Genomic DNA, 26,299 nt, shown 5'->3' on the forward strand with positions numbered 1-26,299 from the left:
ATCAAAGACCAAACCATTTCTGCATTAGGGGTGGTAGGTGGGTTCTTGAATCTATTTTCGAAGACAATAAAGGCAAAAGAACCAGAAATCATTCATTGAATGCAAATATAGCACATTTTTCTCCCCCAAATCAACACATTTTGAAATGAAACAGAATGATTAATGGCATCTTCATGAGGGACCAGTTCTGGGCCCCCCCTCATGCCTGGGCCCGGGACAAAATACCCGGTTGTCCCCCCCTGTCGACGGCCCTGACTGTGGTTGCCATTGGCAACAATAGATTTTACTTGCGTTTTTCTTTTACTGAAGTCCTTCGAGATTTTTAATGCTTTAGTAGGGAGGTGCCTTGGATGGGACTCTAGGTCCCGTTCGCATCTACCCTTTTGGACCTTTCTTTTTGTTGTTGTTGTTTCATTTGTATGTCTTGTAAATTTGTAGTTTTGTTGTTTGAAGGCCAATAAAGTTGATAAAAAAAAGATTTATCCTTAATGAGCAAACCAGAGGTGAAAGTGGCAAAGAAAGTTTTTGAATATTTTTACTAGTCAAAAACAAAATTATTCTGTTCCTTTTGAATGCATTGACCAGAAACCATACTGGTGCTCAGTAGTTTGAGGTGGTTGGTATGTTGCCAGCGTAATTATGTGCTAAACAGTTAAAATTAAATATGGTGTATGACATCTACAACGAAACTGCACCAAGCTATTTGATGACACCATTCAAATTAACACGTCATCTCCACAACATTACCACAAGATGTAGTGCTGCATCCTTCCAGATCCCTAGAGTAAATTCTCATGGCAAAACATAATTCTTTTATTCTAGCATTTTATTATGGAATGGTTTACCATCAAATGTCAAAGGTGCTAGGAGTAAATCTCAGTTCAAATTTCTCGACAATAAGTTTTTATTTGAAAGTCTTAACAGAAAAGAATCTCGTCATTTTGTATTTTCTTAACCTCCTAAGGCCCAAGCTGTTTTTTTACATGCATTTTTTATTTCTCTTTGCTATTTGGGCTTATTAGAACCTCATTAGAATAAAAACTAAGCATCATCTTTTGATAAGATGTACTTTTAGAGAAAAAGTATGTCCACATATGTGGATTCTTGTTCCGAATTTCCATAAAGTGCTGTCCACGCATGTGACCGCTAAGCCCTAGGAGGTTAATGTAATTTTCCACTTTTAATATATCTCTCTACTTACCTATTGATAACTTTTTTTATTGGTGCTATGGAGCACTTGCATGTGACATCACAGCCGATCCAGATTGTGACAGACGCCTTCTACTTCTGCTTTTACTTCTACCTTTTCTTCTGGAAAACCCTACTATATACAATTCTACTACAATGGCTGCGGCTACAAGCTCTCCCTACCTGTGCACGTTTTTTATGTTTTTTGTGTGTATTTTTGCGTGTTGTTCGTCTGTACCGGACTTCAATATCCACTACAACCGTATGGACTTACTGGACATTGGTTTCCAGCAGAAAATGACGGTTTGTAGCGATTTCCATCGCATGCACAACATTCCGGATGAGATAGCAAGACCAGCGGGGTCTCCATGGATTGTTATCGGAAGCAAAGCGAAGGAGGCGGTGTCGGGAGCGGAAGCAAAAGCGAGGCTGCAGAGCCGGCCTGTTGACTAAGCTCAGAAAACAGCCACTCAAACCTCCACTGCTAAGCCTCTACCTCTCCAACGCCAGATCCATGTAAACAAGACGGACGATTTGGAATTACAGCTGGAATTACCTTATTCTATTCTATAATCGGCTGGTCAGTGCTATACTCAATACTTAAGTGACTTACCCATCCAATGAGGATTCTTGTTTACAAGATGCCACATCTGAGTCGCTGACAAATCCTGAATTTCTGTAAAGATAACTGTCCAGAGATTTATAAGCACGCAGTGCTTCACCACTGAACAGCGAGGGAAAGTTAATGAGGTAATTATACACGTCTGGGTATTCCGCTGGCAGTTCAAAATCCGGTCGTGAAAACTCCGTCCGGTAAGCCATAAGGGTCACTAATCTCTAGGTCGTTTATTTTAGACATATATCTAGCTATCTGTTCATTAGAAAAATGAGCCGTGTAGTCCGTCGGTTGAAATTGATCCATTCTGTACACGAGTGCAGCAGTATTCAGCTGTGTTTTTGACCGACAAGATGGCGGTTGTGTACTTTCCGGTCATGTGACTGCAAGATCTCTATTGAACTATGTTACGTATCTCATTCTCATCTCATTATCTGTAGCCGCTTTATCCTGTTCTACAGGGTCGCAGGCAAGCTGGAGCCTATCCCAGCTGACTACGGGCGAAAGGTGGGGTACACCCTGGACAAGTCGCCAGGTCATCACAGGGCTGAGACACAGACAACCATTCACACTCACATTCGTGTATTTTTTTTTATAATGGACCACAATGGAAATAAGTACATGTACTTTCTTGTGTCAGCCATATATTATTATGTTATTATTATGTTATAACAAAAAGTCCCTGAGACAACATGAAGGAAAAAAAAAAAAACCTTGAGAGAAAGCAGACTCAAAAGGAAAGGCAACCCATTCTCCTCTGGGTGAGATTATAAATCACTGCTGTTCTACCAGTGTACTTTAGAACTCTTTAAAGTCAAGCAGTGCTAACGGTGTTTGAAAGATCATCGGGGTCATTTTTGGTCTCAGCGGAGTTTAAGCAGTAAGTCTATAATTAGAGGTGGACAGTAACGAAGTACATTTATTTGAGTACTGTACTTAAGTACACTTTTTGAGTATCTGTACTTTACTTGAGTATTATTTTTTTTTGGAAACTTATGACTTTAACTTCACTACATTTGAAAGACAAATATCGTATTTTTCACTCCACTACATTTCTATCAAGGTCCTCGTTACTCGTTACTATGAAGCAGCTTTGAAAGTGAATGTTTTTTTCTTTTCTTTTCAAAACCGTGATTGGTTTTTCCGCAGGTGACACTGAGACAGCCGATCAATAATCACTAGGGTCATGTCACGTCCATAGACTGGATAATATCAAGTTCAGTGATTTCTCCACAGCGTTATTTGAACCCGATCAGTTGATGACAGAATGGAAGGAGGCGGTTCTTCTGGAGAATGCACGCACCCATGGCTATACCTAGAACCCATGTTTCAGTTTTCTGAAAGGAATAAAGAGTTGTTTTGTTTTAAATGTTTGCTTTGTTTGCCGAAAACAAACCACATCACAGCCTACAAAAACTCGCCGTCCAACCTGCGGAAGCGTATTGAGGTATATAAACGTTTTATTCCAAGAGAAAGCTTGCAACGAAGTTGTCTGTGCTTTTAGAGCTAGTGATAACGTTGCAATAGCTATGCAGTCTGGTTAGTCAAATGACTTTCTATGGATTTGCCCACCAAGTTGCCGTAGCCTTGTCCATGGCTAACGTTAACACATAGCTAGTTAACTTGGACACTGTTAGTTAGCATGTAAAAACGGAGTTATGCTAACATGAATAACGTTAACTTATCTGAAATATGTTTTAGCATAATCTTGCCAAATAAACAGAATGTAGAAATCTTTCTTTTCTAGTAGCGTTAGCTACCCAATATGATTTCGAGTTTGAAAAGAGTTTGCTAGAAGTCAGGTGGAGTTTCACTGACTAGCTAGCTTAATGTTAAACCACCATGATGGCACAGCATGCGTTCATTTTGTGAATTCACATTTCTGTCTTTGGTAACGGCATTAGGTTTTGTAAGCGTTGTGGCAATAATACAACAATGCGCTGACAGAAAATGTACTTTTAATACTTAAGTATTTTTAAAAGCAAGTACTTAAGTAAAAAATTTGACTGGACAACTTTCACTTGTATCTGAGTAACATTTGACCAGTGGGATCTGTACTTTCACTTAAGTAATGAAGTTGTGTACTTTGTCCACCTCTGTATATAATATCCAGGAGAAGTTATCCACTGTATAATAAATGAGACTTGAGCATAGTTTTTTTTTAGCAAGTGCAATCATTGGGCTGTCCAAGTGAAAACATCTGCAATCATCTCCATCCCATTAAGGTGCGACCACAGTGAGTACTTGTATTGATAAGGTGTTAGTAAGCACTACTCTCAGGAGATAATTCCAGCATTCTCTTTTCAGCTACAATCTTAATTTAATCTCAGCAAGAGCTGAGCGCAAGAGTAATCTTAAACTCATACTCACACTCTCCAAGCCATTGCCCCACAGTGTGATCTGTGTCGACCTCCAGCCGCTGCCTCCTGTGCGACCCCATACAGCTGGATTGTGCTGTCGGCCCTTCTGCACAAACACCTGCAGCATGCCCACATGGTGACCTGCCAGTTTGTGCCGGAAAGCCAGACACAGGTTGCCTTCACTCCAGGGAGATATCAGGGGAAGAACGAGCTGGGCTCCGCGGCCATTCCGCTTACCTGGCGCCTCTGAGATGGTCAGATACTTTCCACCTAAAATAGAACCAACCACACACCATGCACTTACAACACAAGCTTGGGGTGAAACATTCCCTGTGCAGGATTAGATGGTTAAATTCTCAATGCTGATTGTTCAGAAAGTATCGATTAATTTTCTGTAGCAGCAGCTTTGACAGCAGGGCAGGGTTCAAAATAAATCAAAGGTTTGTATTAATGCACTCATTCTAATGTGTTATCATTTTGAAAGTAACAGTTTACACAGGGACAATGATGATAATCTACATGAACATTTATGGAAGGAGTCTCCAGGGTCAGTTTTTCTAACAGCACTTTCCCACCACAGGAGTCTTCAAGACTTTTTCATGAATTTCTCATCTCATCTCATTATCTCTAGCCGCTTTATCCTTCTACAGGGTCGCAGGCAAGCTGGAGCCTATCCCAGCTGACTACGGGCGAAAGGCGGGGTACACCCTGGACAAGTCGCCAGGTCATCACAGGGCTGACACATAGACACAGACAACCATTCACACTCACATTCACACCTACGCTCAATTTAGAGTCACCAGTTAACCTAACCTGCATGTCTTTGGACTGTGGGGGAAACCGGAGCACCCGGAGGAAACCCACGCGGACACGGGGAGAACATGCAAACTCCACACAGAAAGGCCCTCGCCGGACCCGGGGTTCGAACCCAGGACCTTCTTGCTGTGAGGCGACAGCGCTAACCACTACACCACCGTGCCACCCCTTTCATGAATTTCTGTTACATGAAAAGCTTACTCTTTGGTTTATTAACTTAAAGAGAGAGAGAGAAAAATGAGGATTGTGAGGGACTGACTGTTTATAGCTGTTATAACATAAGTAATTAATAACAGAAAGCTGTTCTGTGCATATTCCGCAACATTAAATATAAATGGATACTATATATTCCTCTAGTATCATATTCTTTAATAAATTAAAACATTTCAGCATTGACAAGTTGCCATGGTATAAAAGCAACAAAATATTCCATGTTGGGGGACATTGATATAAATACTGAATAATATTTAAGGTGGTAACAGTAACTCTGGTTCACATTGGGCCGCATCACACCAACCTTTCACTGATTATTTTCCTATAATATAACAGCATGCCTTCAAGTGCTTTATTCCAAACTTAATTATTTCCTGCTCAGAGAAGCAGAGGAAATCTATTAAAAGTGCAGACTTTAAACTTCCACATAAGTGTTGCGGTCAAGCCCACTTAAACTGAGACCAAGTCAAGATCAAGACCAAAGTGGATCAAGACCGAGACAAGATCAAGACTTTGGTGTTAGTCATGACTTGGTCTCAATCCCTCAAAGTCTTGATCTTGTCTCAGTCTTGATACACTTTGGTCTTAGTCATGACTTGGTCTCAACCCCTCGAAGTGTATCAAGACTGAGACAAGATCAAGACTTTGAGGGGTTGAGACCAAGTCATGACCAAGACCAAACCGTATCAAGACCGAGACATGATCAAGACTTTGAAGGATCGAGACCAAGTCATGACCAAGACCAGAGTGTATCAAGACCGAGACACGATCAAGACTTTCAGGGGTTGAGACCAAGTCATGACCAAGACCAAAGTGTATCAAGACTGAGACAAGATCAAGACTTTGAGGGGTTGAGACCAAGTTACGACCAAGACCAAACTGTATCAAGACCGAGACCAAGTCGTGACCAAGACCAAAGTGTATCAAGACTGAGACAAGATCAAGACTTTGAGGGGTTGAGACCAAGTCATGACCAAGACCAAAGTGTATCAAGACTGAGACAAGATCAAGACTTTGAGGGGTTGAGACCAAGTTGTGACCAAGACCAAAGTGTATCAAGACCAAGACATGATCAAGACTTTGAGGGGTTGAGACCAAGTCGTGACCAAGACCAAAGTGTATCAAGACCGAGACAAGATCAAGACTTTGAGGGATTGAGACCAAGTCATGACTAAGACCAAAGCAGGGTGAGACCGATTCAAGACCAGAACCAGACCAGTGTGTGTGAAAGGGGGTGGGGAGGGGCAACAGCTGTTAACATTAATGAAAATTTTGAATTCACAATGAGTCATGTTGTTGGTCGCATTTGAAGCAGGAGGTTTTACATCCAATCACAGTAATGATGTTAATAAATTAATCAGAAAATGCACAGGCAATTTAGTGAAATCCCCACAGTTGTAGTCTTGACCGGTCTTGAAATAAAATACAGACTCCTCTAGTTCTGAGATTGCAACGAGACCGAGTAAAAATGAGGTCAATTCCGAGACCTTCAAAAAGTGGTCTTGAGACCGATCTCAAGTACTACAACATTATTCCACACAATCTTCCATTTGTGTTCATAAATAATAACATTTAATGATATATTAAAAATAAAATTCCTACTTATAGTTAAGTATAGGTGCAGGAATTATCTGTTACTGTTACCACATTGTGTTTATAGCTTAAAAAAGGTTTTTTTTAAAATATAAGAATAGAAGTGCTGACTAGCATTGTCTCTACAATTTTTAACTGATGATGAATGGATCAAATTTATAACTGAATTGTACTGGGGAAAAGGATTCAGTATATTTAGGATGACTTTCTTGTGCTAAATAAGGAGAAAAAAAAAAAGATTTTTCTTCCAAAATGAAGAGTTCTGTGGGGATGTAAAAGGTTTATATATATGTGTTATTTACCAGCTGGGAGGTCCGTATGGTGAAATACCGTGACCGAGGTCTTGAAAGTACTGAGCGAGGCCCTCTGGGCCGAGGTCAGTATTCAAGGCTGAGGTCACGGTATTTCACCATACGGACCGACCTTAAGCTGGTAAATAATATATTTATTTTTTTCTTTACCAAATTCTAACAGAAAACAAGAGCGCCCGAAAGGGAAAACTGAGCTGAGCCGCCATTTTGAATCCTCATTCACGGCTGTAATGCAAATGGCTTCTTCCTCGGTATACAAGTGCACTTCCATGGCAGGGAAAAAAACTACATTTTGCTGCCTATGTAGTCCCCTATTTATACAAAATTGAGTCATTCAGGATTCAGCCATGTTTTTCTTCGGCGTTAGCAACAGTTACAGGTTTTTAGCTTTCTCCTGAAATGTTTTCTTTTATTTCTTCTTCCTCAGGGTAGTAAAACTCGCTTTCGCTGTGTACACTGTCGTTATCGCTATCCATGCTGTAAAATTAATGCTATTCTCCTGAGAAATGCTGGCAAAAATGTATAAGATTTTTGATAATCTTATAAATAAATCTTATAAATGTTGACAAAACCAGAGGTCCATAACCGGGGTCCGTAACTGGGGTCCGTATCGTAGGATATGGACCCGCTCGCCAGCCAATCAGAGCGCAGGATTTGAGAGAAACCGGACCACGAAAAAAATAAATTCAGTTATTTAACTATTTCTTTAAGCTGAGCAGTAAGTTTTTTGGATATGTAAAATGCATATTCACTTCAAGTAAAGCAGTTACCTGAAGGGTCTGGTACTGTCTCCCAGTGCACGTCTCCTTCTTTGTGCTGGATCCAGTCACAAAGACCTTGATCAAAGGAGCAGCTCAGAAATCCAGCCTCTAAAATCCCAAATACAGCATTACAAAGTGATTCAAAAATGCAGCTGGATTCCAAAAGAATAATACAAAACACACCCCTGAACTGCCACAATCAGATGCGCTCTAAACACACATCAGGCTAGGATCAATCAGTGCGTTGGAGAAATTGATATTTGTACCCTTTACAGGCGCCAACGAAAGTTCTGTCCATGCCAGACTACTGATCCTGTTTAAAGCTGAGTGCCAGGATACAGACTGAACTCGTTAGACAATTTGCGTACCTCTGACCTCACTTCTAACAGCATTCAAAACAGTGGATAGCAACCTGGGCTCTCTTCCCAGGCACATACTGAACCCAGTTTTAGACTATAAAAGGAGTTTTAGCCATGGATGTAATGAATGCTGAACATCCATAAGGCATTATATACATTAATTTGATTATACATTAAATGCATTAACATCCCCCCCATCTCCTGCTCCCTTTTTAATAATTTCAGAATTATACGAGAGAGTACAAACTGCAAAAATAATATTTCAAAGTAATTGCGTGGGAATAGTGGGAGGAAATAAAGAAATTGTGATAAATAAACTGTTCATAATAAATAACCTCCCAAGGTCCATCTTTAGTTGGATTGTTTCTTCTGAATATTGAATTATTTTTATCATTTAGGGTTATAGCTTTATTAAAAAATGCAGCAGTTTTGGTCTTTATAAACAACAACAAAAAAGATCCTTTTTGTTTAAATAAATGTTACATAGAGCTGTCAAATACAACTCTTACAAAAAAAAGTATTATTATTATATTTAATACATAAATAACTATTGTTTGTAATGTCTCTGTCAATAATCTACATGCATAAATGACAAGTATATACATTATATACTGTATATAAGAGCACTGGGTCACTGCCACACATTATACGTTATACAGGTATACAACTACATTAGAAAAAGTTAAAACAAGCTCTTCAGCAGCTCTGAAATAACACCAGCCGAGCACTGCTTCAATCTACAGTGCCCACGAAAGAGGGTATAAAAGTCACGCATTTTTGCCAAAACTCTGGACCTCTATTTCCATTTAAAATGATGCCTCAGGCGCTGCGACAGAGCTCATTATTTTTCAGTCGATCATTTTCCACAGATCAGAAACTTTGTTTATTCTCTCAAATTACTGGAAGAATTTATCAATTTATTTATTTATTTATTTTTAAGATAGCGTGAACCGGTAGAGCATTTTCTGTACAATATTAAACTTCTGTTCATAGCTATTTTTGATTTATTTAGGTTTATATGGACACAAATGCACATTGTTTTGGATTGTTTATATCTCAATAATAAAAAATCTTTTCAGTCAATGTTTCTGCATTCATCCATCCATCCATTATCTGTAACCAGAGGTGGACAGTAACAAAGTACAATTTACTTGAGTACTGTACTTAAGTACACTTTTTGAGTATCTGTACTTTACTTGAGTAATATTTTTATTGGAAACTTATGACTTTAACTTCACTACATTTGAAAGACAAATATCGTACTTTTCACTCCACTACATTTCTATCAAGGTCCTCGTTACTCGTTACTATGAAGCAGCTTTGAAAGTGGATGTTTTTTTCTTTTCTTTTCTAAAACGTGATTGGTTTTCTCAGTGTCATTTGTGAAAAAACCAATCAGTAATCACTAGGGTCAGGTCACGTCCATAGACTGTATAAAATCAAGTTCAGTGATTTCTCAGCAGCGTTATTTGAACACAATCAGTTGATGGGAGAACGGAAGGAGGCGGTTCTTCTGGAGAATGCACGCACTCATGGCCCATGAACCCATGTTTCAGTTTTCTGAAAGGATTAAAGATTTGTTTCGATTTGATTGTTTGCTTTGTTTGCCTAAAACGAACAATATCAAGGCCTATAAAAACTCACTGTCCAACCTGTGGAAGTACATTGAGGTATGTATATCAATCCATCCATCCATTATCTGTAGCTGCTTATCCTGTACAGGATCACAGGCAAGCTGGAGCCTATCCCAGCTGACTATGGGCGAGAGGCGGGGTACACCCTGGACAAGTTGACAGGTCATCGCAGCATTGAGGTATGTAAATGTTTTATTCCAAGAGAAAGCTCACAATTAAGTTGTCTGTGCTTTTAGAGCAAGCGATGATGTTGCAATAGCTACAGTGGGGCAAAAAAGTATTTAGTCAGTCACCAATTGTGCAAGTTCTCCCACTTAAAAAAATAAAAGAGGCCTGTAATTTTCATCATAGGTATACCTCAACTATGAGAGACAAAATGAGAAAAAAAATCCAGAAAATCACATTGTCTGATTTTTAAAGAATTTATTTGCAAATTATGGTGGAAAATAAGTATTTGGTCAATAACAAAAGTTCATCTCAATACTTTGTTATATACCCTTTGTTGGCAATGACCGAGGTCAAACATTTTCTGTAAGTCTTCACAAGGTTTTCACACACTGTTGCTGGTATTTTGGCCCATTCCTCCATGCAGATCTCCTCTAGAGCAGTGATGTTTTGGGGCTGTCGCTGGGCAACACGGACTTTCAACTCCCTCCAAAGATTTTCTATGGGGTTGAGATCTGAAGACTGGCTAGGCCACTCCAGGACCTTGAAATGCTTCTTACGAAGCCACTCCTTCATTGCCCGGGCGGTGTGTTTGGGATCATTGTCATGCTGAAAGACCCAGCCACGTTTCATCTTCAATGCCCTTGCTGATGGAAGGAGGTTTTCACTCAAAATCTCACGATACATGGCCCCACCCTAACAAATTTCCATCAGGTTGTCAACTGTGCTACAAGGAAAAATAGAACAATTGACTTTCATCATTCTGGCGCCGACGAGAGTGGCAGCAGGTCTCAGTAGCTCCGTGTTTTGTTTGTCTTTTTAGCTCGTTTCTGTGTCGTTTTTTATAATTTTATAATTCCGTTTCTTTTCTTTCTAACTTCTGCTTGCTGCAAGAAGTGTTTTTTATTTCTATCCCATGAATATGGATAATACTATGCAACATTCCGGCAACAGCAAACTTGTTTACACAAGGAATCAGCTGTTTGCGTTACGTAAGTTTGCCAGAAGAGCAGCGCACGGGGATATCCCTAAGGAACTGTTTTGTTTTCGTGGATGCAGAGCTGGAGTCGCAGTTAAAGCTAGGCGACGTGAGAAGAAGTGGAGATTTAAGCCCTCTGTTCCAGCAATCGTGATGGGAAACGTTAATTCACTGACCAACAAAACCGACGAGTTGGCTGCTCTGGTAAGAAATCAAAAGTTGTTTAGAGAGTCGAGTCTGATTTGCCTGACGGAAACGTGGCTAACTAGCCTCACGCCTACTGCTAATGTTGACTTGCCGGGCTTCAGTGTGGTTAGACTGGACAGAGATATTTTACTCTCGGGGAAAAAGAAAGGCGGTGGACTGATCATGTACATCAATAACAAGTGGTGCCATCCGGGACATGTTACGGTGAAGGAGACAGTGTGCAGCAAAGATGTGGAGCTATTGGCAGTGAGTTTGCGTCCTTACTACATCCCAAGAGAGTTTTCACATGCCGTCATTATCTGTGTTTACATACCACCGCGAGCCGTACCCGACAATGCCTGTGATGTCATTCATACGACTGTTGCGAGGCTACAAACACAACACACAGATGCTTTCTTCGCAATAACTGGAGATTTCAACCATGTTACCCTCGACTCCACCCTAACAAATTTCCATCAGGTTGTCAACTGTGCTACAAGGAAAAATAGAACAATTGACCTCCTTTATGCAAACGTGAGGGACGCATACAGTGCAACTCCCCTTCCCCCACTGGGTTTATCTGATCACAATCTGATCCACCTTCAGCCAGTGTATGTTCCAAAAGTACAAAGGCTACCAGCTACCACACGCACCTTCAGGGAATGGACACCAGAAGCAGAGGAGGCGCTGAGAGACTGCTTTGACACCACTGACTGGAGTTTACTACAGGGCAGTGATGACCTGGAGGAGGCCACAGCATGTACAACGGATTACATAAACTTCTGCATGGACATTGTTGCACCAACTAAGACTGTGCGCTGCTACCCCAATAATAAACCCTGGATAACCAAGGATGTCAAACAACTCCTCAACAAGAAAAAGAAACTCTTCAAGGAGGGCAATCTGACGGAGCTGAGGGATGTACAGCGGGATCTCAAAAGCAGTCTGAGGGAGGCCAAGGTGGCATATGGGAGGAAGGTGGAATTGAAAATGAAAAACAGCGCTAAAGAGGCATGGCAGGGGATCAAAAACATTACTGGTTGTGGGAAGAAGAGAGGCATGGCTGATGGCGACTTGTCTATGGCCAATGACCTAAACCACTTCTACAACCAGTTTGGCAACTCTGTGATGGGGGCAGCCAATTCTATTGTCACCCCTATAGCCCCCCCACCCCCGCTACCCCCATGTGATAACGACTCAGACAACGACCCGGACATCAGCTGCTCAGCCAGTGACTCCATTTTCCACCCTGTCCCCTCATCTCTGCTATCAGGAACAACCTACCCAACACCCACTTCCCCACACCCAAACCCAGCATACCCACCACCTACAGTCACTAGAGGCCAAGTGAGGGGGGCACTGAAAGGACTGAAGTCCAAGGCGGCTGGGCCTGATGGCATCTGTGCAAGACTGCTAAAGTCATGTGCAGAGTCACTAGCCGAACCACTTCATCATCTGTTCAATAGGAGTCTGCAGGAAGGCAAGGTACCTACACTGTGGAAAACTTCGTGTCTTATACCGATCCCAAAGAAAGCACATCCCAAAGAACTCAATGATTACAGACCGGTTGCTCTCACCTCTCACCTAATGAAAACATTAGAACGTGTGCTGCTGCGCAACCATCTCAAACCCCAGGTACAACATGCACTGGATCCTCTGCAGTTTGCCTACCAAGAGAACGTAGGAGTTGAGGATGCTATTCTGTATCTTCTTCACAGGGTGCACTCTCACTTGGACAAGGGTGGATGTGCTGTGAGAATCATGTTTTTTGACTTCTCCAGTGCTTTCAATACCATCCAACCACTGCTGCTGAGAGATAAACTGGTGCAGATGGGAGTGGAGCCTGGCCTGGTAACCTGGATTACAGACTACCTCACCGAGCGGCCCCAGTTTGTTAGACTGGGAGGCCTTACATCTGAGACGGTGGTCAGCAGCATAGGAGCACCACAAGGAACAGTGCTCTCCCCGGTGCTCTTCACTCTGTACACAACTGATTTTAGCTACAACTCTGCGATATGCCACATGCAGAAGTTTTCAGACGACACTGCAATTGTTGGTTGTATCAAGGAGGGTCAGGAAGAGGAGTACAGGGGTCTGGTGGAGGACTTTGTGGGATGGTGCCGGACCAATCAGCTGCACCTGAACACCACCAAAACCAAGGAAATGGTGGTGGATTTCAGGAGATCCACCCCGCCTGTGGTGCCGGTCTCTATTGAGGGAGAGAATGTGGAGATTGTCTCCACTTACAAGTACTTGGGGGTGCACCTAGACAATAAGCTGGACTGGTCTACAAACTCCGAGGCACTCTATAAGAAGGGCCAAAGCAGACTCTACTTCCTCAGGAGGCTGAGGTCCTTCAATGTCTGCAACCGACTTCTGCTGATGTTTTACCAGTCTGTCATGGCCAGCGTGCTCTTCTACGCTGTGGCATGCTGGGGTGGTAGCATTAGGAGGAGGGACGCTGGACGCCTGGATAGATTGGTGAGGAAGGCAGGTTCGGTGGTGGGCAAGGAGCTAGAGACCCTCACCTCAACAGCAGAGAACAGAACTCTGAACAGACTGGATTCTGTAATGGACAATCCAAACCACCCCCTTCACACCATTTTCATCAACCAAATGAGTCTTTTTAGCCACAGATTCCATGCCCCCTCATGCAGGACAGATAGGCTACGGAGGTCCTTTGTCCCACGGGCCATTCAACTGTTCAACAGCACACAGAAGGACAACAAGGACATTATCATTAGGGACTGGACTGCCTAACACTCATGTCCTCCATTTATTCCAGGCTTCTATGCTTGTTTGTGTGTGTGTGTGTGTGTGTGTGTGTGTGGGCCTGAGCTGGCGTGTGTGTGTGTGTGTGTGTGTGTGTGTGTGTATACTGTGCAATACACTTTTCACTGGATTTCTCACTGTGAAAACTGATAAGTCTGTTCTTGTTCACTGTAATCCCTGTGTGTGTGGGTGTGTGTGTGTGTGTGTAGTGTGTGTGTGATGTGTGTGGGTGGGTTTTTTGACTGTGCAATACTTTCTTCACTGGACTTTTTACTGTTACAATTGAGAAGCATCCCCTCTATCATGGCTGACACTTGCTATTTGTTTACTTGTTATTTGTTCACTTAATGTTTTACTTTAATATCTCTCTTTGCACCATACTAGAAGTTTTTGCTCTTTGTTGAATTAGAGTAATTTAGTGTTGATTTAGTGTAATTTAGTGTAATGTTGATCTAGTGTAATTTCTTCCCTCTCTGTATCTTAATATGTTTTTTGTATTTTTGTATAAGCTACTTGACACTTTAATTTCCCTCTAGGGATCAATAAAGTTACTCTACTCTACTCTACTCTACCCATTCATTCTTTCCTTTACACAGATCAGTCGTCCTGGTCCCTTTGCAGAAAAACAGCCCCAAAGCATGATGTTTCCACCCCCATGCTTCACAGTAGGTATGGTGTTCTTTGGATGCAACTCAGCATTCTTTCTCCTCCAAACACGACAAGTTGAGTTTTTACCAAAAAGTTCTATTTTGGTTTCATCTGACCATATGACATTCTCCCAATCCTCTTCTGGATCATCCAAATGCTCTCTAGCAAACTTCAGACGGGCCTGGACATGTACTGGCTTAAGCAGGGGGACACGTCTGGCACTGCAGGATTTGAGTCCCTGGTGGCGTAGTGTGTTACTGATGGTAGCCTTTGTTACTTTGGTCCCAGCTCTCTGCAGGTCATTCATTAGGTCCCCTCGTGTGGTTCTGGGATTTTTGCTCACAGTTCTTGTGATCATTTTGACCCCACGGGGTGAGATCTTGCATGGAGCCCCAGATCGAGGGAGATCATCAGTGGTCTTGTATGTCTTCCATTTTCTAATAATTGCTCCCACAGTTGATTTCTTCACACCAAGCTGCTTACCTATTGCAGATTCAGTCTTCCCAGCCTGGTGCAGGTCTACAATTTTGTTTCTGGTGTCCTTTGACAGCTCTTTGGTCTTGGCCATAGTGGAGTTTGGAGTGTGACTGTTTGAGGTTGTGGACAGGCGTCTTTTATACTGATAATGAGTTCAAACAGGTGTCATTAATACAGGTAACGAGTGGAGGACAGAGGAGCCTCTTAAAGAAGTTGTTACAGGTCTGTGAGAGCCAGAAATCTTGCTTGTTTGTAGGTGACCAAATACTTATTTTACAGAGGAATTTACCAATTAATTCATTAAAAATCCTACAATGTGATTTCCTGGATTCTTTCCCCCCATTCTGTCTCTCAAAGTTGAAGTGTACCTATGATGAAAATTACAGACCTCTCTCATCTTTTTAAGTGGGAGAACTTGCACAATTGGTGGCTGACTAAATACTTTTTTGCCCCACTGTATACAGTCTGGTTAGTCAAATTACTTTCTGTGGATTTGCTCACAAAGTTGCCATTGCTTTGTCCACGGCTAACGTTAACACATAGCTAGTTAACTTGGACACTGTTAGTTAGCACACAGCAAAATCCCCAGTGTTGAATTAACACCCAGAGTGTTTATATAGGTCCAGTTGGACCCAAATTAACTCTGAAAGTGTTAATTCAACACTGAGGAATTTGCTGTGCATGTAAAAATGGAGTTACGCTAACATGAATAATGTTAACTTATCTGAAGTCCTTTCAGAAATATGTTTTAGCATAATCTTGCAAAATAAACAGAATGTAGAAATCTGTGTTTAAAGGTGTTTATTCTACAGGTTCTACAAGCTAGTCAGTAAATCCAGTAGGTTGCTTCAGAGGCATTAGGTTTTGTAAGCATTGTGGCAATAATACAACAATGCGTTGACAGAAAATGTACTTTTAGTACTTAAGTATTTTTAAAAGCAAATAATTCAGTACTTTAACTTAAGTAAAAATTTGACTGGACAACTTTCACTTGTATTTGACCAGTGGGATTTGTACTTTGACTTAAGTAATGAAGTCGGATACTTTGTCCAACTCTGGCTCAAACCCAGAACCTTCTTGCTGAGGCGACACTACACCACCGTGCCGCCCATTTCTTTATACAATCGAAATAAATTGTAATTGACATTTGTGATAGATGTCATAAACACTATTTATGTTAACTCATTACCAATATATGCTACAGTGGTGCTTGAAAGTTTGTGAACCCTTGAGTATTTTCTATATTTCTGCATAAATATGACCTAAAACATCATCAGATTTTCACACAAGTCCTAAAAGTAGATAAAGAGAACCCAGTTAAACAAATGAGAAAAATATTATACTTGGTAATTTATTTATTGAGGAAAATGATCCAATATTACATATCTGTGAGTGGCAAAAGTATGTGAACCTTTGCTTTCAGTATCTGGTGTGACCCCCTTGTGCAGCAATAACTGCAACTAAACGTTTCCGCTAACTGTTGATCAGTCCTGCACACCAGCTTGGAGGAATTTTAGCCCGTTCCTCCGTACAGAACAGTTTCAACTCTGGGATGTTGGTGGGTTTCCTCACATGAACTGCTCGCTTCAGGTCCTTCCACAACATTTCGATTGGATTAAGGTCAGGACTTTGACTTGGCCATTCCAAAACATTAACTTTATTCTTCTTTAACCATTCTTTGGTAGAACAACTTGTGTGCTTAGGGTCGTTGTCTTGCTGCATGACCCACCTTCTCTTGAGATTCAATTCATGGACAGATGTCCTGACATTTTCCTTTAGAATTCACTGGTATAATTCAGAATTAATTGTTCCATCAGTGATGACAGCCGTCCTGGCCCAGATGCAGCAAAACAGGCCCAAACCATAATACTACCACCACCATGTTTCACAGATGGGATAAGGTTTTTATGCTGGAATGCAGTGTTTTCCTTTCTCCAAACATAACGCTTCTCATTTTAACCAAAAAGTTCTATTTTGGTCTCATCCGTCCACAAAACATTTTTCAATAGCCTTCTGATTTGTCCACGTGATCTTTAGCAAACTGCAGATGATCAGCAATGTTCTTTTTGGTGAGTAGTGGCTTTCTCCTTGCAACCCTTCTATGCACACCATTGTTGTTCAGTGTTCTCCTGATGGTGGACTCATGAACATTAATATTAGCCAATGTGAGAGAGACCTTCAGTTGCTTAGAAGTTACTCTGGGGCCCTTTGTGACCTCGCAGACTATTACACGCCTTGCCCTTGGAGTGATCTTTGTTGGTCGACCACTCCTGGGGAGGGTAACAATGGTCTTGAATTTCCTCCATTTGTACACAATCTGTCTGACTGTGGATTGGTGGAGTCCAAACTCTTTAGAGATGGTTTTGTAACCTTTTCCACCCTGATGAGCATCAACAATGCTTTGTCTGAGGTCCTCAGAAATCTCCTTTGTTTGTGCCATGATACACTTCTACAAACATGTGTTGTGAAGATCAGACTTTGATAGATCCCCATTCTGTAAATAAAACAGGGTGCCCACTCACACCTGATTGTCATCCCATTGATTGAAAACACCTGACTCTAATTTCACCTTCAAATTAACTGCTAATCCTAGAGGTTCACATACTTTTGCCACTCACAGATATGTAATATTGGATCATTTTCCTCATCTCATCTCATAATCTGTAGCCGCTTTATCCTGTTCTACAGGGTTGCAGGCAAGCTGGAGCCTATCCCAGCTGACTACGGGCGAAAGGCGGGGTACACCCTGGACAAGTCGCCAGGTCATCACAGGGCTGACACATAGACACAGACAACCATTCACACTCACATTCACACCTACGGTCAATTTAGAGTCACCAGTTAACCTAACCTGCATGTCTTTGGACTGTGGGGGAAACCGGAGCACCTGGAGGAAACCCACGCGGACACAGGGAGAACATGCAAACTCCGCACAGAAAGGCCCTTGCCGGCCACGGGGCTCGAACCCAGACCTTCTTGCTGTGAGGCGACAGCGCTAACCACTACACCACCGTGCCGCCAGATCATTTTCCTCAATAAATAAATGACCAGGTATAATATTTTTGTCTCATTTGTTTAACTGGGTTCTCTTTATCTACTTTTAGGACTTGTGTGAAAATCTGATGATGTTTTAGATCATATTTATGCAGAAATATAGAAAATTCTAAAGGGTTCACAAACTTTCAAGCACCACTGTATAAAGTGCAACACATTCTCATACATAACTAACAACTTAATGTATTGAACCTTTTATGAATTTCATCCATGAGTAATTAAAGATGTGATCTTTGGAGAAAGCTTTACAAATGAATCAGGTATTATAATTACCATTTAGAGAGGATGTTGCTTTATCAAACATATATAGAATGATATAGAATAAGAAGTTAATCTTAAACAATCAATTTTGTCAATGTTGAGTGCACTGATGTTGCTAAGATGAGCTGAGCTGGTAAATATTGACAGCAGGTCAGACTACAAAGACATGGATGTACAACAGATATTTAAAAAAAAAAAAGAGTACTGCACCTGGGTCGTCTTTTAGCTCTTCTTCAGTGTTACCCAGTTCAATGTCTAAATCGGTACCGAGAACGTTGTTATCGCCATTATTCCGAGGTACTACAGGGAATTAAAAAAAAAAAAGAAACATCAGGACCTGCATGGAAAGATTGCAATTATGATGACTCTTTGCACAGAAGATAAACGACACAGGGTTGAATCTAGCACAATCACACAATATCCCAACGTTCAGTATGTACACGTATAAAACTTGCAGTTGTATGTATGAAATATTCACATTCAATACATTTACACTGTGTCAGAAAGGTTCTTATGAGTGATACCTTACAGGAATTTTTGTTGTTGTTGTATCTTTTTAAAAACATTGTGATGGATGACTCATTTTTGCTCTTGCAATCATTAATGTTTTATTTAAAAGGCTCTTTGTAGTGGGAAATGAATAATTAATTTCCTAATTATGGCACCAACAAAATGGGTACAAAATAAACCATCTGATGAAAGAATCACCAAGAAAGCAGAGGATTCTTTCCCCCTCCGGTTTTCTCCATAATTTAAGGCCCGGTCCCACAATACCGATAACTATAAATAAATCGGTCCCCTGCAGTTTATGTGGTTGGCGCTCACATCAGACCGATAACGATACCTATAGCCCAGGCCTGGGTTTATCCATATTGGTGAGATTGCTTCTGGAGTGATTTTTCCAGACCTGGACCTGATCTGATAAAACATCTGACCAATCAGGTAATTGTTTACATGTGATGTTGTCTGAGCACGTGCTATTTTTCCCCAGGCATCTTTGTACATCCTTGTTGCATCATGGAGGAGACGCTGATCATAGAAGTGTTGAAGATGAGCAGCTCTTCCTCACTGTCACGGTCAGCCATTGTGTGCTGTTGAGTGCACTGGGTGGGCACATAAACAGCATACAACCACTATATTTTCCTGTGAAAAACAACATCCACGTATATTTATTTCCCTGAGTGGCAGGACCAACTGATATTATCGTCGGGATTATAGTTGTGGTGTGACTGCTCCAGACTGGAACTAAATACAGGTAGAGGTACAGTCATAGTTGTAGTTATAGGTATAGTTATAGTTATCGGTGTTGTGGGACCGGGCCTGTATTCATGACCAACCCCCACCCATCAGGCAGCTCTCACCTATCACTCACCTCACCCCAAGCAGGGAGAGAGGCCAAAGGCTATCAAGTGCTTCCTTCGAGGCAAGTGAACCAGCTGACCTGCTGGCTTTTTGAACTGTTGCGCGTGCACTGTTGGGTAGGATGGGGGTGGTATGTTTGGTGGAACATAGCTGGAGGAAAGCATTATTCACTTCTGAATGCATGAGCTCACAGATGCCCGTGATTGACAAGTGTAGCTGTGTCACATGACAGCTATTGGGTGGATCTATCTATCAGTCTATTTGGCATATCACTACAGGTGGCACAGTAGTGTAGTGGTTAACACTATTGTCTCACAGCAAGAAGGTTCTGTGTTCGAGCCCAGTGGCCGACGGTGGTCTTTCTGTGTGGAGTTTGCATGTTCTCCCCACGTCTGCGTGGGTTTCCTCCGGGTGCTCCAGTTTCCCCAACAGTCCAGAGACATGCGGTTAGGTTAACTGGCTACTCTAAATTGTCCATAGGTGTGAATGGTTGAGAGGATAAGACCTCTATAATAATCCAGTAAAAGGCAAGGGAAACCACTACTGTAATCCTTCCCAAGAAACTTTGATGGCCTAAAGAAGAAGATATCACTGCAGTGACATGGCCACTTTGACGGCTCCAGCCATCAAAGCGTCTCGGCAACAATTACCATTGTGATTTCCTGTTACCTTCTACTGGTTTATTCAACAATTCTTACCTATAAGCAACTGGAGCTGGATGGTGGGAAAAACCCGAGCACCCAGAGAGAGCAAGCAAACGCCACACAGAGGTTCGAACCTGGAACCTTCTTGCTGTGAGGTGACAAGGCTAACCACTGCACCACCATGCCACCATTGGGTGGATAGCTGTAGCATCATCATTATTCAAACTTGCGATCTCTGGATGATAGTTCTGCCACTTGGGATCCACTTAGCAGAAGATTCTTAGCAAAAAAAGGGTATTTGGGTGAAAAATGTTCTAATTGCAGCCACTGCTTAGTTTGCATTTTAATTTCAGCTGAAACATACTGCCCTATCAAGGTAGAGTTGTACTATGCATCTGTTGCATGACTTGAATGACCATCATTCGACAAGACTATGTGGGTGAAATGGAGTAGTAAGTGTGGTCCAACATTGAGGCATTACTCATTTGCTATCAGGGCATCCACTGAAAAAAAAAAAAAAAAACAGCATAGTGTTGCTTTTAAAGAACTTTCACTTTTGTTTTTAAACGTTTCCCAAAATCTTAACTCGGAGAACCTCTAAGGCAGTAATACTCATCTCATCTCATTATCTCTAGCCGCTTTATCCTTCTACAGGATCGCAGGCAAGCTGGAGCCTATCCCAGCTGACTATGGGCGAAAGGCGGGGTACACCCTGGACAAGTCGCCAGGTCATCACAGGGCTGACACATAGACACAGACAACCATTCACACTCACACCTACGGTCAATTTAGAGTCACCAGTTAACCTAACCTGCATGTCTTTGGACTGTGGGGGAAACCGGAGCACCCGGAGGAAACCCACGCAGACACGGGGAGAACATGCAAACTCCACACAGAAAGGCCCTCGCCGGCCCCGGGGCTCGAACCCAGGACCTTCTTGCTGTGAGGCGACAGCGCTAACCACTACACCACCGTGCCGCCCGCAGTAATACTCTCTTTGGCAAAACATTTTAGAGAATCAGAGATCATTGAGTGGGAAGTGGAGCCTCAGTGACCTTGAGCAATACTTTATACAAAGTGTAAAATAAGCAAATGTAAATGGAGTATTGCTCCTGGAGTTGGTTTAGATGGAAAGCCAAGAAGCCTTAAAGTCTTTTATTAAGATAGCCAGTGTCTTGGCAACCAGTCACTGCTTATTAAATATGTTTGAGAGGTTTCCAAGTCTGCAATAATGCCAGCAAAACTGGACGAAGTAAAATGTCACCTCTGCGCCTGACAACAAAGAAATTTCAATGGACCATACACTGAAACCAGGCACTAAAACAAACACATCAACACCAAATCTCAGTTTTCTTTAAGGATACTGAAATATGGTCTTCATGTCACATCTAGTATTTGTGAGGTAGCAGCATTAAAAAAAAAATGCAGCATCTCTAAAAGATAGAGAGACAGAGAGATAGAGAGAGAAAATGGCAATTACGTTGTATTATGAGTGGGCTTTTGAAGCGTCTTTCAAGTTATTCATTGGTGCATTCATAAAACCTTGAGGCATCTTTTATGACATAGCCACATCATCCCTAGCATTCTCCTTAGATCCAACTTCTTAGATCCAACTTCTTAAATTAGTGAAGTATTTTATATATATATATATATATATATATATATATATATATATATATATATATATATATATATATACAAAACACTACTTTGGTTGAGGAAAATCCAATTCCGTGTTCCTGTATGACATTACAGTAAATAACTTCCCAGAAAGTCTATTCTTTATAGATGTTTCAAAGCTTTATGAACGTAATTCTAGTGAGCACACATACTGGACATAAATCACATAAAATTCACATAATTTAATCACATAATGGTATAATGCTATGGATTTGGGCAGTAAGACAGAAGGTGTGCATACTGTATTTGTGGATTTTTGTAAAGCATTTGATTTAGACAATCTTGTTTACCAAGCTTGCCGCCATGGGAGTTAGTAGAAGTTTCTGGAAATGGACTCGGAGCTTTTTGTCAAGAAGAACACTGCAGGTGAAGTTACCTGGAGCATTGTCTAAATGAGCTCAAGTAATTGCTGGTGTTCCACAAGGTGGAGTTATATCTCCTACACTCTTCAATGTTTATATGAATGACATTGAGGAAGCTACTTCTGAGTGACCTGGTTACAACATGCAAATACGCCAATGACTGCACGCAATGCCAGATAGTACCTTTAACCCCTTCAATGCCCTTGGATGAGTCACATACGTCAGGAAATCTTTTACCGCTGTGCCTTATGACGTACGCTACTCATCATAAACACCTCCTTTTATGTACCTTACATGGCACATTACTTTTACTTCACAGTGGCACATATGAATTACAGTCAATGCCTAAAACATTCTTCTGTCATAAGGCACAGCGGTAAAAGATTTCATGACATACATGACTCATCCAAGGGCATCGAAGGGGTTAAATTCAGAGAGTCATATGCAGGATGTCATACACTAGTTGGACTCTTGGGCCATACAGTAAATAACAAAATGGAACTCAATGCCAAGAAAACAAAAGAGATGTGGGTTTCTTTCAAAAGAACTAACAACTCCTTAATGCATCAACAATGTGGAGCTTGAAAGAGTCACGGAGTTCAAGTTGCTTGGAGTTGTAGTACAAGATGACTTAAAATGGAACTCTCACATATCGAGTATCGTCAGTAAAGCTAGCAAACGTATTTATGGTGTAGTGGCTGGCTGCTTTATGTCCCAGGGCGCCCTCATGCCTGTGTTACCTTCTGGCCCTCCCCTTTTAGTTATGCTGTCATAGTTAGTTTTGCCGAAGTCCCTGCTTGTACTCAGCACAAAATGCATACTGTTCTTACTCATCAGGTGACATAGGGCATACCTAACAACCTGTGTTTTCTCGCTCTCTCTCTCACTCTCCCATCCCCCCACACACTCTGTCTGTCCCTCGGAGTTACAGGTCAATCCTGAGATCGAAATGCTGACCTCTTTTGCTCCTCGGACCTGCCTGATCCATCCTGATGCCCTACATCTGGCTGGAGTCTCATCACAACGCTCCTGTGGAGGACGGCCCCATATGGATAGTCGAAAGCTGCACTTGGAAGACACCCTGGACACTTACAGTAATGCTTTTTAGGCTGAGGACTACAAGTTGACTTGCTAACTTTAGGACTGAGGTTGTCATCAACAGTTTTGCACTCAAGTTTCCATCAATGAACAGTTTATAACTTCAACAAAACAGATTTCATGTTAAATCTATGATGAATTTCATGGTTTCACAGTTATACTTTGTGACTATATAGGACACTGTTATAGAAGCGAGTTATTTATAATCTGTTATCACTCAAATGAGGATGGGTTCCCTTTTGAGTCTGGTTCCTCTCGAGGTTTCTTCCTCATGTCGTCTGAGGGAGTTTTTCCTTGCCACCGTCGTCACAGGCTTGCTCATTGGGGATAGATTAGGGATAAAATTAGCTCATGTTTAAAGTCATTCAAATTCTGTAAAGCTGCTTTGCGACAATGTCTGTTTATTAAGAATGAATTAAAGCATATGATGGAGAGTGCCAACTTTAATGACTTATTTATTCAACAATCTGAACCCTTAACACAACTACAGCCTAAGGAATAGGAAAAGTAACCAAGCACTGCTTTCCAGAACTAAGCGACATCAGCAATCATTCATCCCTAGAGCATCCTTAGAGCATGTTCTGATTGGCTACTCTACTACTAGGCTATCAGCTCATATACCATGAGTAGAGAAAAACAAAATGGTGGAGCGTGTTGCTGAACCAACTAAGGACAAAATAAAAACTCTAGTCGAAAACAAAACCCCAAAAAATACACAAAAAAAAGTGCAACAAAATATGGAATGAAAGTATTTGATGGTAAGAACATATCTTTTTTTCTTTTTCAAGAATTATTATTATTATTATTATTATAGCATTCTTCACAAATTGCTACTGTCACTTCACCAGTCTGTTTACATTCTAAGCGTAAATGATTTTGTCAGATGTTTTGTATAAAGTTTTTTATCTCATCTCATTATCTCTAGCCGCTTTATCCTGTTCTGCAGGGTCGCAGGCAAGCTGGAGCCTATCCCAGCTGACTACGGGTGAAAGGCGGGGTACACCCTGGACACGTCGCCAGGTCATCACAGGGCTGACACATAGACACAGACAACCATTCACACTCACATTCACACCTACGGTCAATTTAGAGTCACCAGTTAACCTAACCTGCATGTCTTTGGACTGTGGGGGAAACCGGAGCACCCGGAGGAAACCCACGCGGACACGGGGAGAACATGCAAACTCCACACAGAAAGGCCCTCGCCGGCCACGGGGCTCGAACCCGGACCTTCTTGTTGTGAGGCAACAGCGCTAACCACTACACCACCGTGCCGCCCTGTATAAAGTTTTTATTTATCGAATTTGCAAAAAAAAAATAGAAAGGAAAAAATGCTCTGTTTCTCAAAATCAAGTGAATGTGGATAGAATAAAACAGTTATTCCACTCAATCTTGTTGTACATGGCTTATAGCCGACTCGATGCTACGCGCCTCATCAGCTATCAGCTCATGTACGACTCAATTTCGTGGAATAACTGTTACTGTAAATTTCACCTCACAGGTTTTCATACACGGGCGCAGATAGAGGGGGGGACGGGGGGGATTCGTCCCACCCAGATTTAAATTCACCTCGTTCGGTCCCCCCCACTTATAGGGAGGAAAAAACGTCTATGCTGTCTTTCTTTGCATAAGGCAAACCTCACGGAAAAATCAAAAGACTAATTACCATTCGGTTTATTGAGGTGCACAGCAGTACAGACATAGTTGCAACTGCGCAGACTGCACAGGTTGCGAGCTCGAGCTTGGTTGCTATGGTTACCCACAACAAGTTTGACAGGCATATCGGGGACAGCTCCTCCTAGTTCAGGACCCCAACACGGCATGATGAAGGGTGCCAAAAGGCAGAAAACGATTGCATCGTTTTTTCAAAAAAAAAACGACTGTAAGTAAACTGTGCCTTACTTTATCATATCACCTTGCAATTTTTTGATAGTCTGTTCAAAGTAATGTCGTAGTGAAAGTAAAATCGTACGGAGTAGAGCTGCCTTTCTGGTAGCCTCCTTCTTTCGGTGGTAGCCTGTAGATACAGTGCTCAGAAGGCAGTTTTAATGTTTAATCTGGCGTTCCCTGCCATAATTTCAGCGAGCATATTGTTTCATAAGGAAACTTTGCGAAGAGTTGTTGACTGACTGCCGCTCACGCAACACACAGGCATAGTTAGAAAGTCAGGATGCACTGGTTTACACTTTACACACACACACACGTAGCCCAGCCTCTCGCTATGTTTAACAGTTGGAACTTAGCGGTTTTAAAACTAGTTTTGCAATTTCTGTGCGTGATGATAATGTGTAAACTTTGGATTTCCATAGGCTATGTTAAAATGTTATCATTGTCCTGGCCTGCAGGTAGTTCCTGGTGATGGCAGTGAGGGAGGTGAAATAACATGTATACACACTACCGTTCAAAAGTTTGGGGTCACCCAGACAATTTTGTGTTTTCCATGAAAAGTCACACTTTTATTTACCACCATAAGTTGTAAAATGAATAGAAAATATAGTCAAGACATTTTTCTGGCCATTTTGAGCATTTAATCGACCCCACAAATGTGATGCTCCAGAAACTCAATCTGCTCAAAGGAAGGTCAGTTTTATAGCTTCTCTAAAGAGCTAAACTGTTTTCAGCTGTGCTAACATGATTGTACAAGGGTTTTCTAATCATCCATTAGCCTTCTGAGGCAATGAGCAAACACATTGTACCATTAGAACACTGGAGTGAGAGTTGCTGGAAATGGGCCTCTATACACCTATGGAGATATTGCAC

The 26,299-nt window shown here is 41.6% G+C and overlaps 1 protein-coding gene across 5 annotated transcripts in view; it reads right to left on the bottom strand.

Moving 5' to 3' along the window:
* The window catches only part of npnta (nephronectin a), a 188,187-nt gene that overhangs the window by 6,536 nt on the left and 155,352 nt on the right, over window positions 1-26,299 (bottom strand). For all 5 annotated transcript variants that reach the window (XM_060926466.1, XM_060926467.1, XM_060926468.1 and 2 more), the window contains 3 exons: window positions 18,604-18,693; window positions 7,868-7,966; window positions 4,175-4,434 (listed from right to left, as the gene is read on the bottom strand). In XM_060926466.1, coding sequence (XP_060782449.1) covers window positions 4,175-4,434; window positions 7,868-7,966; window positions 18,604-18,693 — 449 coding nt within the window. The remainder of the gene's footprint in view (window positions 1-4,174; window positions 4,435-7,867; window positions 7,967-18,603; window positions 18,694-26,299) is intronic.

This window comes from Neoarius graeffei, chromosome 7 (genome assembly GCF_027579695.1).
Source record: "Neoarius graeffei isolate fNeoGra1 chromosome 7, fNeoGra1.pri, whole genome shotgun sequence".
Lineage (NCBI taxonomy): Eukaryota > Metazoa > Chordata > Actinopteri > Siluriformes > Ariidae > Neoarius > Neoarius graeffei.